This window comes from Corvus kubaryi, unplaced genomic scaffold, assembly GCF_017639235.1.
Source record: "Corvus kubaryi isolate FWS band 111438036 unplaced genomic scaffold, C.kubaryi_AGA036_p1.0 55506, whole genome shotgun sequence".
Classification (NCBI taxonomy): Eukaryota; Metazoa; Chordata; class Aves; order Passeriformes; family Corvidae; genus Corvus; species Corvus kubaryi.
In genome coordinates, this window is record NW_024581412.1 from 1 (window position 1) to 16,009 (window position 16,009).

At 60.1% G+C, this 16,009-nt stretch overlaps 1 protein-coding gene across 1 annotated transcript; it reads right to left on the reverse strand.

Annotated features, from left to right (window-relative positions):
- Positions 1-61: 61 nt before the first annotated feature.
- LOC121672379 (disintegrin and metalloproteinase domain-containing protein 33-like) lies at positions 62-9,790 on the reverse strand. Its single transcript, XM_042044999.1, has 3 exons — positions 9,485-9,790; positions 6,787-6,869; positions 62-150 (listed from the first exon to the last, which is right to left on the reverse strand). The coding sequence occupies exons 1-3, from the start codon at positions 9,600-9,602 to the stop codon at positions 70-72; spliced, it is 282 nt and encodes a 93-aa protein (XP_041900933.1). The 5' UTR covers positions 9,603-9,790; the 3' UTR covers positions 62-69.
- Positions 9,791-16,009: the final 6,219 nt, after the last annotated feature.

Sequence of the window (16,009 nt, forward strand, 5' to 3'; positions counted from 1 at the left end):
ACACTGCCAGTCCAAGTGGGACCCTGGCAGGGATCCCCAGTGTCCCCACCCCAGCCCCAGCCCCGACACTCACTGGTTCCTCTCCAGCACCAGCACGAGCTCTTTGCCCTCGGCCGTCACAGCCACCTCAGCCCGGGCAGGTGCCGGCACCTGCAAGGAAAGGAGGGAATGGGGTTAGGAAAGATCCCTGTCCCCAGCACCTTCCCTGCTCCCAGCTCCGGGGGCATCCCAGCCTCTCCTCCCCAGGTCTGCTCCACCTACTGCACCCCTGCCACGAGCTGTGGAAGGTGATTTCCCTGAATTCCCAGCCCAGCAGGGATAATGGAGGATTTACCCTGAGGTTCAGGGATGAGGCAGCAAATCCCAGCTCTGCTGGCAGCTTCCCCAGGGAAAGGCAGCAAGGGACAGCCAGGAGGGACCCGGGATGGGGAGCAGCGCCAGGAGCATCCTGAGCAGGGTCTCTGTGTGCTCCATCCCATGGAGCCTCAGCCCTGGGAGGGTCGGTGCCCATGTGCACCTCTGGGGGGGATGGAAATAACCACCAACCCCCGGGCACCGGATAGGGGCTGCTAAAAATACCCCAAAATACCGGGCAGAGAAAGGAAACAGTGACTCAGCTTCCCCAGGATGCCAGTGGTTTTACTCATTCCCTCTCTTTGGAGGGTGTTAAATGGGAAGCTGACTTTAGATGCACAGCAGCACGGCCCAGCTGCCCGTGACAGGATGGGCTGGAGCCCAAAGTGCTGCCCTTCCCTGTGTCCCCACATCCCGTCCCCAGCGCTGGGGACACTGAAAGCATCGCCCTGCCTGATGTCCATGGCCTGGACTCTCCCTGATGTGTCCCTCGGTCCCTCCCCGTCCATGAAGGACGCAGGGAGCCCAGCAGGCTGCCAGCCCTGGGGATCGCCGCGGGACCCCATCACCTGGCCATGGCCCTGGAGGGACAGGGGACAGGAAGGAGCCGTCCCCGCAAGGGCCCGGCTTTGGCTGCTCTTGGCATCACAGGGCTCTGCAGCTGGAACACGAGGAATGCAGCAGGGAGGGGGCACAGCTGGGTGATTCACACTCGGGATGAAGCAGAGGTTAAATCTGCTTCCCGCTAATTCCTGTGGAGCTGGCTGCGCTGTTGCTGCTTCTGCAACCCAGCCCCCCCCAGCCCTGGGTATTGGGGAGACCAGGGGACCCCCGGCCTGGCAGCCTCAGGGGACCCTCACCCTCAGTTAAGGGCAGCTTCACGGGACGAAGCCCTTTGGGGTGTGGAGCAGCTGGACACCAGCGCTGCTGCGGCCGGGCTGTGGGGTTTGTGTTCCCGGGATGGCTGTTCCTGCACCTCCACCCACAGTGAGCTCCAGTGCCACCCCACAAAGCTGCTCAGACATCATGGGATGGTTGTGGCTCCAAGGAGCCCCCGGGGCTGGGTCCTACGGCCCCAATTCCAGAGGACAGGGAGGTGCCGCTCCCTCCAGCGCGGGATGCGGGGCTGGAGCCGGGATGCGGAGCTGGAGCCGGGATGTGGGGCTGGAGCCGGGATGCGGGGATGGAACCGGGATGCGGGGATGGAGCCGGGGCTGGAGCCGGGCTGGCTGAGCCCTCTCCACCTCCCGCTCCGTCTGCCCAGCTCCAGAAAAGGCGAGCAGACGGAGCGCTCTAAGAACACAGCCCCGGAGCAGAGAGGGGCGAAGCCCCGGCTCCGGCAGCTCCCCGAGTCCCCCCGGCTCGGCGCGGCCGCAGCGGGTCCCCGGTGCCCCGGCCCGGCTGGGGGGGGCCCTGCGGAGCCGGGAGGAGCCGGGCAGGGGCTCCATCCCCTCCTCCGGCGGCGCTGGGAACGGGCGGTATTTTTGGAACACGATCTTGTACAAACATCGCTCCCTGGCCAAACATGGTCTGTACATTTTTCTTGCCGTTTCCCTCCTTTCCCCCCTCTTGCCCTCCCTTTTTCTCTCCCCGTCTCTGATCTCCCCAACACCCGCTCCCCGCAGCCCTCTCCTCCTCCTCCCCGAGTCCCGGCCGGCTCCTTCCCGGTTTAGAATTCCCCAGCAATTACTCCCTGCCTCGCCTTGAGGGCCGGTGCTGGCAAAATTCTCTTTCCCAGCTGCCGTCTTAAAGGGACACATGCATGTCCAGGGTTATCCCGGCGCTCTCAGCTCCCATCCCATCTCCCGGGCTGCCAAGGGCTGGAAAACAAACGGCTGCCGCTGGGATGTGTCTCCCCTCCCTGTGAGGGGATGTGCCACAAGCTCTCCTCTTCCCCGTGCCTCAGTTTCCCCTGAGAGCTCCTGGAGGGGCAGTGGCAAGAAGGGGATGGATCCTGGTTCCGGCTCGGATGGGCCCAGCTCAGCTCCTGGAGGGACCAGTAGCAGTAAAAGCAGGGAAAGGGGAATTCGAAGAGCACTTGTGCTGGGCAGGACTGAGGCCAGGCAAGGTGATGGCATTAATTAAACACTGCTCATTTTGCCTGCATTCATTGAACACTGCTTGTTCTGCCTCGAGCCTGGCAGGGAGCTGGGGCCCCAAGAGCTCCTGCCAAGGTGCCGCACACCAGAAATGAACCGGGATCAGCTTCTTCCTGGACTCCAGCGTCCTCCTGGGTTCAGCGTCTTCCCAGGCTCCAGCATCATCCTGGATTCCAGGACATTCCCACCTCCAGCATCATCCCAAACTCCAATATCATCCCAGGCTTCAGCACCATCCTGGGCTCTACCATTGTCTCAGGCTCCAGCATCATCCCAGACTCCAGCATAGTCCTGTGCTCCAGCATCATCCCAAGCTCCAGTATCATCCCAGGGTCCAATATCATCCTGGGCTCCAGCATAATCCCAAAACCCAGTGTAATCCCTGAGTTCAATATCGTCCTGCTCCAACATCATCCCAGGCTCCAATATAATCCCATGTTTCAGCATTTTCCCAGGCTCCAGCAACATTCCAAGATCCAGCATCCTCCTGGGCTCCACCATCGCCCCAGGCTCCAGCGTCCTCCTGGGTCCCAGCAATCCTCACAGACTCCGATAAAATCCTGGGCTCCAGCACCTTCCCAGGCTCCAGCACCTTCCCAGGCTCCTGTTGCTCCCTGATCCCCTTTCCCCAGCACCCACAAACAGAATGCCCCAGCACAGCCAGTCCCACAGGGGCTGGGCTGGGAGAGGCTGGAATTGTGGAATTGCAGCTGGGATGACTCTGCCCTGGCCGGGCCCCAGCCTGTGACTGGTCCGGGAGCCCTCCAGGTCCAGCTCAAGTCTGGTTTTATTTTTCACTCCATCCATCAGAAAAACCTCAGCGCTGTTTGCAGAGGGCCAAGGGCGTTGAGCTGCTCTTCCCTGTTTCCCCACAGCTCCCGGCCATGCTCCTCATCCAGGCTCCCTCCATCCCTGCTGGGAAGCTCCCGCTCCAGGAGAGCGGCTCGCCCAGGAGCGGGCTCAGGGAGCACCGAGTTCCTTGGGAAATCACCGGTGAAGCCGAGTCCCAAAGCCCCACTCAGCTCACGGCCTGGCCAACTCTCAGGCAGCTCCCACGAGTTCCTAAGGGAGCTCCCAGAGCCCGGATGTGACGGGGAGGACAGGCATGGAAGTTAGCAGGAGATGCTCCGTGGAGGATTTGGTGATGGCATTTGCAGCTGGAGCAGCTCGGCTGCGCCAGGGCCTCCCCAGGCAGCTGGATCCCGGCAGCACTGAGGCTTTGAGGAACACAGCTCGGGATTGCATCACTTGGCCAAGACCTCATGGACGAGCCTCTCGCGCCGGCTGCTCGCTGGAAAAGCATCCCGGGGAGTCAGGGAAGCAGGGCAGCCCAGGCCCTGGAGGCAGAGGCAGGATTTGGGTTGGTTCAAAACAAGGCTGGCAGGGTTTGCTCAGTCCGGCCACACCTCGCAAAGGGAGAGGGGCTCCCTGCAGGGAGCAGGGCAGGGAGGTGCTTCGGCACCTGCGGCACATCCCGAACCGCGGGCAGCCTGTTCCTGCCCTCCCCTCCCTTCCTGCTCCGGGGCAGGGCCGGGACCTCCCCGCGGTGTGCAGAGATCCCCGGGATCGGGGTGTCCCACCCTGACCCGGCAGCACGGGATGCTCCAGCTCTGCATCCCCGTTCAGCGGGGAGGAGGACGGGAATGGCTACCCCCAGGACAGGAAGCCAGGGGCTGCTCCAGGGACCTCATGGACGAGCCCGAGGTGTGAGGGGAACAGTGGATGGACAGAAGCTCCATCGATGCCAAGGGGTGTCCCTGCACACAGACGGGATGCCAGGAAGACCCACAGGGAAGTTGAGGAGCTCCTGTGCCTGGGACTCCTCAGCCCTCAAGATCCCAGAAAGGTTTGGAATGGAAGGGACCCTCAAGAGCATCTCATTCCACCCCTGCCATGGGCAGGGACAGCTCCCACTGTCCCAGGCTGCTCCCAGCCCCAATGTCCAGCCTGGCCTTGGACACTGCCAGGGATCCAGGGGCAGCCCCAGTGGCTCTGGGCATCCTGTGCCAGGGGCTCCCCACCCTCATGGGGAACAATTCCTTCCCAATCTCCCATCCATCCCTGCCCTCTGGCAGTGGGAAGCCATTGCAGCAAGAAACCACACCTGGAAGAAAGCAATTCCAAAGGGAAAGGAAAGGCAGGGAACACCACGGGCTGAGCAGGCTCCCGGGGTGGGGACAGGGCACTCCCGTCCCTCAGGGCTGGATGCCCAGGTCAGAATGCCGGGTGCAACCCCTATTTCCATCTCTGAAGGGCTGGAAAAGCCCCGGGTCAGCTCCGGCAGCCTTTGCTCCACATCCCGGGGCAGGAGGGGCAGGACGTGGGGCAGGAGGAGCAGGATGTGGGGCAGGAGGAGCAGGATGTGGGGCAGGATGCGGGGCAGGGTCCCACCGCAGGCTGTGGTGGCAAGGGAGCTGTTTGCAGTCAGGGTCCCCACGACCTCCTCCCGGCCTCTCCCGAATCACTTCCATGTGTGCCGGGAGCCCGGGGAGCTCAGCCCGAACAATGGGACGGAGGAGGGTGCAGGAAGGCAGGGCCGGCCCACCCAGCGCTGCCAGCCCCCACACGATGGCACCGCAGGGCCACCGCCACCCTCCTCCTGCTGGCCCGGCCTCGCTGCTGGGGGACAAGGAGACACGGGGATGTCCCCAGGGACCATGGGACACCCCCAGCATCCCGCAGCATCCCAGTGCTGCACGAGGAGCAGCCCCAGGGCAGGGGTGGAGGAGCCTGGGGGGTCACCACACTTGAACCCATCATTCCATGGGCTGGAATGTTGTCTCCTGGCAGGGCGGGCTGCTGGCATTCCCACAGACGAGTTTATTTCCAGGATCTTTGCTGGAGGGCAGGAGCAGACAGGGTGGGGGTGGAACGGATTAAATCGATCCATAAATATGAACGCCAGCAGTACCAGGGCAAAAAGGGCCAGTGTGGGGCTCTGTCCCATCCCTTGCCCGGTTGCCCCCATCCTTCCCCCACAAACCTCCCTGCTCCCCGCACCGACCACGCCCCTCTCCCCTCCTTCCCCTCCCCCAGGAACAGGAGGCTCCTTGTTCCAGGCTGGCTGGAGCTGGAGGCAGAGCAGATGCCAGGAAATACGGCGGGACCTGCCCAGCCACCCCAGCCCCGGAGTCCCCCCGTGGCTCCCGAAATCCCCCGAAATCCCCCAGCTGCGATTTGCACCCCCAGCACCGTCTGGGGCACCGGTGTGTGGCAGGAGCAGAAATAAACCTCCCCTGCCACGTGTTCCCCATCTCAAGCGGCTTCCAGGTTAAATACAGACGGGTCCGGGGCTGCCCGGCAGGGAGGGGACATTTCTCCAGGCCGACCGCAGCACCCACATGGGCTCTTCCAGCTCCTGCAGGAGCAGCCTGCCCAGATTCCCCTGGAAAAGGCACCGGAGGGGCCAGGGCAGCACAAACCCCTCTCCCAGGCACAGCCGGCCCCGCCTCGGGCGTCTCCTGCCTGGAGCGAGGAGGGCTCACCTGGACCATCTCGGGTGAGATGCCACCAGAGTCCCCGCCCAGCAGGGTCTTCTCAGCTCAGCTCAAAGCAGAGCAGCTCCTCAGAGCCGCCTACAACCGTGCTGGGAAGGGACTGGATGTGCCCAAAGGAGCCCCCAGCCCCTCCCGGCCAAGGGGCAGCTGCGGCTCTGGCTGAGCCCAGAGCTGGGCAAGGGGCCAAAGCCCGGCCAGGGTGGCCACAGGCACCTCACCCAGGGATGTGAGACAGTGGGGGTCGCAGGGAGGGGGTGACATCTGGGAAGGGATGCCCTCTGCTCCTTGCAGGCCTCTGCCCAAGGCCACTGCTCCCAAATCCAGCAGCGCTTTCCCTTAGCTGGTCCTGCTCTCCTGGCCAAACCAGGAGCTGACAGACCACCTCCAGCTCCTCTCTCCAAGCTCCCCAGCTCCCTTCACTCACCCTGCAGCTCCTGGAAGTCCTGGCCAGCAGTCATTCCTGCCCAGCAGTCATTAACACCGTGTTAATTAACTCACTACTGCATCCTCTGCTTTCCCTGTTCATCACCTGTGTACGGTGGCGGATCCTGAACCTCCACACCCTGCTCATGGATCCTGACCCTCCACACTCTGCTCATGGATCCTGAACCTCCACACCCTGCTCATGGATCCTGCAAACTCCACACCCTGCTCATGGATCCTGACCCTCCACACTCTGCTCATGGATCCTGACCCTCCACATGCTCCTCATGGATCCTGCGAACTCCACATCTCGCTCACGGATCCTGTAAGCTCAGCACCGCCATCCTCATCCCACCAGGAAGACCTCCAGGCAGAGGAGGGAGGGAGGGAGGAGGGAGCAGCTCTGCCCTTACCTGTTCCTCCAGGCTGACGGCTCTGCGGACACGGCCCCCCAGGAGCCAGTGTGGGGTCACTCGTTCTCCTTGGGGCGGTGGCCCTGGGGAAGAGAAGACCTGGTGAACAGACCCTGTGAGACCTCGAGAGCTGGAGCTCCTCCACAGCCACACCAGAGGGAACTTGGGAAGGGACAGAGCTGAGGACCAACATCCAGAGCCTCCTCTCAGGTGTTTCTGGGGATGGACACCAGCATGAAGCCAAAGCATCACCCCCTCCCCAGCCCAGTCCCTCATCGCTGGCTCAGCCTTAATCCTGGAAGGCTCCCAGGAGCGTTGCTCCCACCCAGGTCCCAAAACTGTGGCCTAAATCCCCTGGAACCCACCCTGGAGAACCAGATGGCACGTGAGAGTTGTGGCTGCCCCTGGATCCCTGGCAGTGCCCAAGGCCAGGCTGGACATTGGGGCTCAGAGCAGCCTGGGACAGTGGGAGGTGTCCCTGCCATGGCCGGGCTGGCTCTGGATGGGCTTTGAGCTCCCTGCTAACCCAAACCTCTCCATGACTCTGTGATTTGTGGGACAGGGAGGTGCGGTTCCATCACCCCAAATGCAGCCATGCTCTGCAGCCGGAGCTGGGCTGCAGCAGGAGCAGGAGCAGAGGAGCTGGAAGGGCTGTGGCACGTCAGGGTTTGTCTGAGCCATCCCAGCCCCCCGGGCAGCGCAGCACAAGCCATTCCTTGGCTCAATCCAAGGCAGACAGACTTTCTAAGATTATTTTTTTCCTAAACAATGTGGCTGGGTTTGACTGCAGCACAGGGAGCAGCCACTGATGACTTAAGCCTGGATGACAACAGAACAAAAAATTAAAATCTGAAGTTGCTGCAGACAGGGATTGAGGCTGAACAAAAATGTCAAGGGTTGGGCCACCTCGCCAAGCCAAATGTTGTCAGGGGGAAAGCTTGGATGGAGTTATCTTCCCCAACGAAGTTATTTACTCAGGGAGTGGAATAACAGGGCTCAGGGCTTTATGATTTTATAGGCTTGTTTGGGTTCCTCGTGCTGCGACCCAGGGGCTGGGCTTGAGGGAAGATGAAGTTATTGAAAAGACAAAAGAAGAGAAAAGGTGGAGTTCTGGGCTGAGAATCGCTGCTGGAGTTTGATGGGATCAGGTCACCCTGCCCGGCCACCTCTGTCCCCCGGGAGCACCCGGCGCTATCGCCCCAAGGTATTTAATCAGTGCCATTAAATATAGCCCGGAATCAGATTCCAGGAATAACTGCAGATAAGGGGTGGCACCACCCCAGCTTCCTTCTCCTCACCTCCTCCGAAAGCAGCAGCCAGGCCCTCCAAGCCCAGCCACACACCAGCCCCGTTTTCCGTGGGGAAACTGAGGCACGGGTTCAGCCTTGCTGGGGGAGCAGCTCCGGTGGGGTTTGGTGCCCTCCCATTACAGAGCACAGGAATAAACCCCACTATTTTTAATTCCCAAAGGGAGGAGGGCAGGGAGCTGCTGCCTGTCCCGGTCCCAGCTCTCTCCCACGCCGGCTGGGGAGAGGATGGGACACGAGGGGCGGCCACTGCTGGGATTGCTCGGCTGGGCTTTGGGCCACGTCCCAAAAATCCCCCAGTTAGGAGATTTAAGTGATGAGATTTAAGTTAAGATACTTCAAATTTCCCACTGCTTTGTCTATAGTTTTTGCTGGGAATCTGAGAGACGGAGCATGAGACGGGGCCTCAATCTTACTCAAATAAACCCAAATGTAGCACAGAAAGGGTTTCCCACACCCCCCTTCCCTTGATTTCCTGGAAAACACTCATCCCCAGCCCTTTTTGGGAATGTTGCGGGGAACAGCGCTGCTTTGGCGTTTGGGATGTTGGCAGCCCGAGTTGTGGGGCTGGGGGGGGAAGCCCGAAGGAGCCCTGCAGAGCCCGGAGTCCCGCCGGAGCAGGCAGCTTTCCCTTCTCCTCTCTTTATCCAAACAGAGCTTTGGCTCCCACCGCCCTCCCTGTTCCCCTCCCAGCTGCACAGCTCTCTTGGAGCTGCTGGAAAACTTCTCTTAGCAGCAGCCGAGAACCCGGCAAAGCTCGCAAGCGAAAAAATAATAACAAAAAAATGTGTTTTGGGCGGAGGAACATCAGCCCTGACTTCTCGGAGGGGCTGGGGAAGGAAATCGGGATGAGGAAGATGGGACAGGCGGCCGAAGTGAAAGTGGCACCCCCCTCTCCTCCTCCGGCTCCCATTTAAAAAGTGACAGGAACCTCTGGAGAAAATCGTGGATTTCCTCACCAACCGAACGAGCCGCGTTTCACGCTCAAACCCGCACGGCAGCACAACCCCGAGCTCCCTCCTTCCCGAGAGCCACGGCCGGGAGCTGGCACGGGATGGGCACGGGACGGGCACGGGATGGGGGCTCTGAGCCGGCCGCGGAGTTCTGGGGGGTGAGAGCCGGCCCCGTCCCTGTGCCGGGGGTGCCCGATCCTACCCCATGCCCTCCCATCCCAACGGAACCCTGCGGAGCCGCAGCGCCGAGCGCGGGGTCTGGGGGCACCGGGGGGGAGAGAGCGCTGCCCGGAGCCCCATCCCCAATCCCATCCCCAATCCCATCCCCAATCCCATCCCCATCCCATACCCTCCCGATCCCATCCCCATCCCCAATCCCATCCCCATCCCATCCCCTCCCGATCCCATCCCCACCCCCGCGCCCCCAGCCCCCCTTACCTGCCGGCCCCGCCCGGCCCCGCGGGGGGAGCCCCAGCAGGACCCCCAGGAGGGCGAGGCGGAGCCCCCAGCCCTTGGCCGAGCCCCGGCGGGGCCCGGGGGGGCCCGGCCCGGCCATGCCGCCGCTCCCGGGCTGTCACCGCCCCGACTCGGCGCCTCCGGCCCGACCTCCTCCTCTTTATGCCGCCGGGTCCCTCCCCCGCCGCGGAGCCCGAGCGCGGCCGGCCCGGCCGGGGGGCGGCGGGGAGGGGGCGGCTTTGTTCGCCCTTATTTACTGCTGTGTTTCTTGGCCCGGCACGGCCGCTTAATGAGAACCAGACCCGCGGCTCGCCGGCTCCCAGGCTCCCCCCGCCCGCCGCGGCTCCGTCTGTCCGTCCGTCCATCCCTCATCCATCCACCCGTCCGTCCGTCCATCCATCCATCCGTCCATCCATCCATCCCTCATCCATCCATCCATCTGTCCGTCCCTCATCCATCCATCCATCCATCCATCCATCATCCATCCATCCGTCCATCCATCCATCCATCCCCACCGCCAGTTCCCTCACCCCTCCTGCCAGAGGAAAGCCGGGGGGTTCCCCAAAGGCTGCCTGTACAAGGAGAGGGGGGGGGGAAGTGATTAAAGCAATTAAATAACTCTGCATATCCCAGTGGAGACACCTGTGTGACCCTCAATCCACTCCACAGTTGTTATTATTAATATTAATTACATTGATTATGACATTCATATTTATAATGTTATATATAATATTAATTAATAATATTAATGCAATCAATCACAGAATCCCAGAATGGTTTGGGTTGGAGGGACCTTAAAGCTCAACTCATCCCACCCCATCCATGGGCAGGGACACCTCCCACTATCCCAGGCTGCTCCAAGCCCCAGTGTCCAACCTGGCCTGGGACACTTCCAGGGATGGCTTTTATGGACATCATCAACCCAAACCCATCAGTGCAGGAACAGCGAGTGTGGGATAAGAGAGTGTTCACTCCTCCTGCACACACTCCCAGCCCCTTGGGGTGCTTCCCTGGGGTCACCCAACTCTCCCTCCCACAGTCAGGGCAAGGATTCATCAATAGTTATTAAAATCCCAATAATAGTATCGATTAACAGTAGTAATTAAAGCTTTGTAAACGATTTTATGCTGGAAATGGGGACAGCTTCCAGGCCCCCTACCCAGAGTGCTCTGGGGACCTGTGGCCCGAGGTGACATTTGGGAACAGGAAGGCACAGGGGACTTTTCTGGGGTTTCCCGGCACAAAAGGCGAATTGAAAGAGCGCAGCCGTGGCAGCAGCAGTCAGAGCCCTCCTGGCCCTGAACACGTTGGGATCCTGTTACTGGGGCCCTCAGGTGCAGCCCACAGATGCAAACATCTGGATGGAGGTGAAGCCTTCCCCAGCACCTCCAAGCCCCCACCAGCCTCCAGCATCCCTCAGGTGGGTCAGAGGCACTCAGCAGCTCCTCCTGTCACCTCCAGCTCTCCCCAGGCACCTTTAGGAAGCATTTAGGGAGAAATTCTTCCCTGGGAGGGTGGGCAGGCCCTGGCACAGGGTGCCCAGAGCAGCTGTGGCTGCCCCTGGATCCCTGGCAGTGTCCAAGGCCAGGATGGACACTGGGGCTGGGAGCCACTAGGACAGTGGGAAGTGTCCCTGCCCGTGGATGGGGTGGCACTGGATGGGATTCCATGAACTCCTGCCCTTTCTGCGTTACTCTCTCAGCACAGCACAGGTTCCCCTGAAGCTGAAACTCACCCTGCAGGTTCTGCCGTCTCCACGAGAGGACAAATGCTCCAAAACCCAGTTCCTCCAAAGAGGATCCCTGTGGAAGCATGGTGGAAACCCACGGTGGGGTTCAGTGGAGCAGCTGGGAATGAGCAGCCTGGCACACAACCGGGAGAGATTCCAGGGCAGGACGGGCTCGCAGCCATCAGGAAACCATCACGGACCAGAGGGACAGCAGAGCCTGGCAAGGGCTTTCCAATGAAGGGCAGCCGGGGGCCAGGGCTGGTGTGGAGCGGGAGCCACGGGGAGCCCTGGGCAGGGGACAGGCTCCGGTGTCCCCCCGCAGCCACCACAGAGCGTGGCCTCGCTGTCACTCCATGGAATGGGACATTTCTCCTCATTCCCCCTCTTCCTCAGCCAGGCAGAAGTGCTTCCCACTGGGAACGTGAGCAGGGCTGTGGAACGGGAAGCCCCTGGCCCTGCCCGGGCTGGGAGCAGCAGCTGGAGGCTGTGCAGAGCCTACAAAAGGCCCTTTTGTGGGCAGGAACAGGCGCTGTCCCCTCTCACCCTCCACGGGCTGGCAGCTGAGCCCCAGCCCGGGATTCCAGAGCGAGCCTGGGGCAGCACGTGGGGAGTGGGGCCGGGGATCACTCAGAGCCCTGGAGTCCCAGCCAAGGAGAGGCCCTGGGCGTGTGTTTGCGGGGGGTTCTCACCCCCCAGGCGCTCCCTGTCCCAGGCACACGGGAACAGGAGCACGGGAAGGTGACCCTGGGCAGCCACAGCTTGGGGCTTCATCAGCTCAAACTCCATCACCCTTACCCTGGCACAGGCCCTCCTGCCAAGGACACCACCAGGAGTGACACAAGCACAGAATCCCAGGATCATTGGGGTTGGGAAAGAGCTCCAGGATCATCGAGTCCAAGCTGTGCCCAGTCCCCACCTTGTCCCCAGCCCAGAGCACTGAGTGCCACATCCAGGCCTTCCTTGGCCACCTCCAGGGGCGGAGCTTCCAAACCTCCCTGGGCAGCCCCTGCCAAGGCCTGAGCACCCTTTCCATGAGGAAATTTTCCCAGTATTCAACTAGGCCCCCCCGGCCCAGCCTGAGGCCGTTCCCTCTCCTCCTGTCCCTGTTCCCTGCCAGCAGAGCCCGACCCCCCCCGGCTGCCCCCTCCTGTCAGGGACTTGTGCAGAGCCACAAGGTCCCCCTGAGCCTCCTTTGCTCCAGCCTGAGCCCTTTTCCCAGCTCCCTCAGGAATTCTCCAGCCCCTTCCCAGCTCCGTTCCCTTCCCAGACACGTTGCCCTTCTCCAGTCAAACATCTCTGTGCTGCTCATACGAACGTGTGCCCTGACAGACCCAAACGAAGGCTCCTCAGAGCCGATGTCCCATCGCTGCCATCCCAGTGACAGCTCAGCCACAGGAACTCGACTCCTCAGCCGTGTCCTCTCCTCCCCGTCCAGCCCGGTCAGGCCCAGGGCTCTTCCCTGTCCGGAGGAAGGTCAGGGCTGGCTACTCAGCACATGAGTCACGGGGCCCTGGCCGGAGCCAGGAGCCAGCCAGGACAGTTCATGGGACGTTCTGAATCCGTCTCAGGTGGGGGAGCAGCACAGCCTGGGGAGAACAACGTGGAATCTCTTTGGCATCGCCGAGTTGGAAGGAGCTTCTGCTGAAGCAGCAGGGCTCTGCTGAAGCAGCACATGGGTACATGAATAAAATTGGATTGGATTAAAAATCCCCTTTTTCCCTAGGAAGACTCTCACGAGTGTCCTCATCCCCCTGGAATTTGAGCTCCTTCCAGGAGCATTAATCAACATGGCTTCCATTTGTCACGCCGAGGTCGCTCACCCTCCCGCAGGGTCCCACTTGGCCGGGAGAATTCACTTTATCTGCTGATGTAGGGAGAAAAATATTAATAAAAGCTTGACTTTCAAACCTTGCTCGTGTGAAAGAGCTGGGCCTTTCCCATTTCCAGCCGAATTCCTGCCCCAAGCTGAATTCCTGCCCCGGCCCAGCCGAGCGCTGACTTCAGCTGGGCCGAAGTGCAGCCGCCCGGCTCATAAAGGCAGCACAAAGGAAACAATATATTAAAATCTGCTTTACTGGATTAAAGTGGGATCTGCACTAATGAACAGCCAGTCAGGAAGTCATGTCTTCCTCAGGGAATTGTTTCAGGAAAAGTGAATTATGATCCAGGATGCACTCATGGAAAAAATGAGATGGACTTTGGGGAGGTCTGATATAAAATCTATAACTCACCTAATTTTAGGTGCCAGTGCAGGGGTTGGACTGCATGATCTTTCAGGTCCCCCACAATCCAAGCCATTCTGGAATTCTGGAAGTGGTTTCCTTACCTGCTTTGGCACAGGGCGAATCCTTCACCTCCTTCTCTCCAGAGCCTTCCTGTTGTGCTCTCAATGGCCAAACAAATGGAGCAACAGAAATCCAGGAAGAGTCCCCAGCAGCCACCCACGCCGGACAGGCCACGTCCAGGCAGAGGGACAGAACAGTGAGTGACTAAAGACTGTGGGGATCTCCCTTTTCCAAGGAAGTTGGGCACTTGAGCCGTGTTTTCACATCATCACTGTGATGTGTTTCCATGGAAGTCTTCCCAGATACTGGCAATGAGAACGTGTCCCAGACATCCACCCGAGCCCATCGCCCCTGATGTGAGAGGGGCTCTCCTAGGAAGGACTCCAAAAACACCCAGAGGGCTGCAGTGACAGAGAAGGATCAGGATTGATTCCCTCAGGATGGAAATAACAGCACAAAGAACGAGGGGAAACGGTCGGAAAGGAGGAAACGGAAGGTGCTTCTGAAGGGGGAAAAGCCTCTGATTTTAAAATGAAGCACATTTCAAAAGGTGGATTTTTACACCTCTTTTCCCTTTCCCTGCCTTGTGCATCTCATCCATGAGGGTTCCCAGCCCCAGCCCAGGCTGTGGACACACATCTGTCCTACACAGCAGTCCCTGGGGGGTGATGCTGATCAAAGGACAGTTCTGAATAACTGAAAACACAAATCTGCTCCTACAGCATTCAAAAACCCAGTCCTGCCCTAATTCCACTTTCAGAGCCCTGCAGAATCTCCCCAGAAGTCTCTGTGTACAGCAGATTGAGAGGGGGTGACTCCACTCTGGAATCAGCACAAGACAAGCACAATTTCCTGAGTTTTTGGAAAGCAGCCTGGCGTGCTGGAAGCAGTGACTGCAAATGTCAACAGTCTCCTTCCCAGAATTACAAACACTGGACGCTGCTCTGCATCCACAGGAGCTTCACCCACCTGGGGGCTGGAACGGCAGAACAGGGGGGGCATCACTTCAGGAGCATCCCCCATGGAGAAATCAGGGAAGGATGGATGGGAACAACCCCCCCACCAATTTCAGGGGGAAATTTCATCACCCAAATGTTTGTCCAGCCCTGGAGTCCCCATCCCTGGAGGGATTTGAAAGCCCTGTGGATGTGGCACTTGGGGACATGGCGCAGGGGTGGCCTTGGCTGTGCTGGGGGAACGTTGGAGTAGATCTCTGAGGGATTTGGAAACACAGCAAGGCTCTCAAGCTCCCTTCACTTCTCATCACTGAAAGCTTAAAAGCACAAATGAGCAGCTGAGTGGCCTTGAATGAGCTCCAAGTGAGGCAGGATCTCGTTAGGGCTCCAACACCCCCAGTCCCTTGTCCCAGGGAACAAATCTATCCCTGTGGGTCTCAGGGAATCCATCAGAGCTCAGCCCCAGCAGTTCCAGCACCTTTTGCTTCGGGAACACACAAAGCTCATTTCCAGCCCCAGAACAAAATCCAAAAGGCAAAGCAGCAACTTCCGTCCCAAGTGATCCCCAGGACAAGGCAGTGGAGGGAGCAAATCCCAGCTCAAGGCCAGGCTGGACAGGGCAGGGGGCACTGGATGGGCTCCAAGGTCCCGTCCAACCCAAGCCAGGCTGATTCCGTGATAAACAGGCACAGTTGGATTTTGGGAAGCTGGAAGGTCTGAGGAGATGAGCCACAGCCTGAGCTGATTTATCCCCGCCATGGGATGCTGTAATCTGCACTTTAACTTCCATTTCTGAGACCAGACCAGATCATGGAATCCTGGAACGGTTTGGGAGGGAAGAGACCTTAAATCCCATCCAGTGCCACCCCATCCATGGCAGGGACACCTCCCACTGTCCCAGGCTGCTCCAAGCCCCAGTGTGCAGCCTGGCCTTGGGCACTGCCAGGGATCCAGGGGCAGCCACAGCTGCTCTGGCAATTCCAGCCCAGCCCCTCCCCACCCTCATGGGGAACAATTCCTTCCCAATCTCCCATCCATCCCTGCCCTCTGGCAGTGAGAAGCCATTCCCTGTGTCCTGTCCCTCCAGCCCCTGACCCCAGTCCCTCTGCAGCTCTCCTGGAGCCCCTTCAGGCCCTGGAGGGTCTCTCCAGAACCTTCCATGCGTGAGTGGTGCCCAGCCCTCCCAGCACTGGGTGTTCCCTCACAGCTGTCCCTGAATCGCTACAAACATCTGAAGCAGAGAAAATAGGAAACCACAGTTCACACCCACTCTGTTTTCCTCAGATGTCTTTTCCTGTTTATCCATCCTATGAACTCCTCAGTGGTGATCAGATGAAACTGAGACTTCAGCCTTTTACAAACCACATCTCTCCACTGCCTCTTTCCAGTGATGCTGGTCCAGGGCACAACCAGGGGCCCTGGCAGGATAGAACCACCTGATAAAGGGGATTCTCCCAGAAAGGCCTAAAAACTCCCCCCATCAGCACAACTGTCTCTGCTCAGTGCCTCCGGCTCCCTGCACAAACAGCTGCAACAG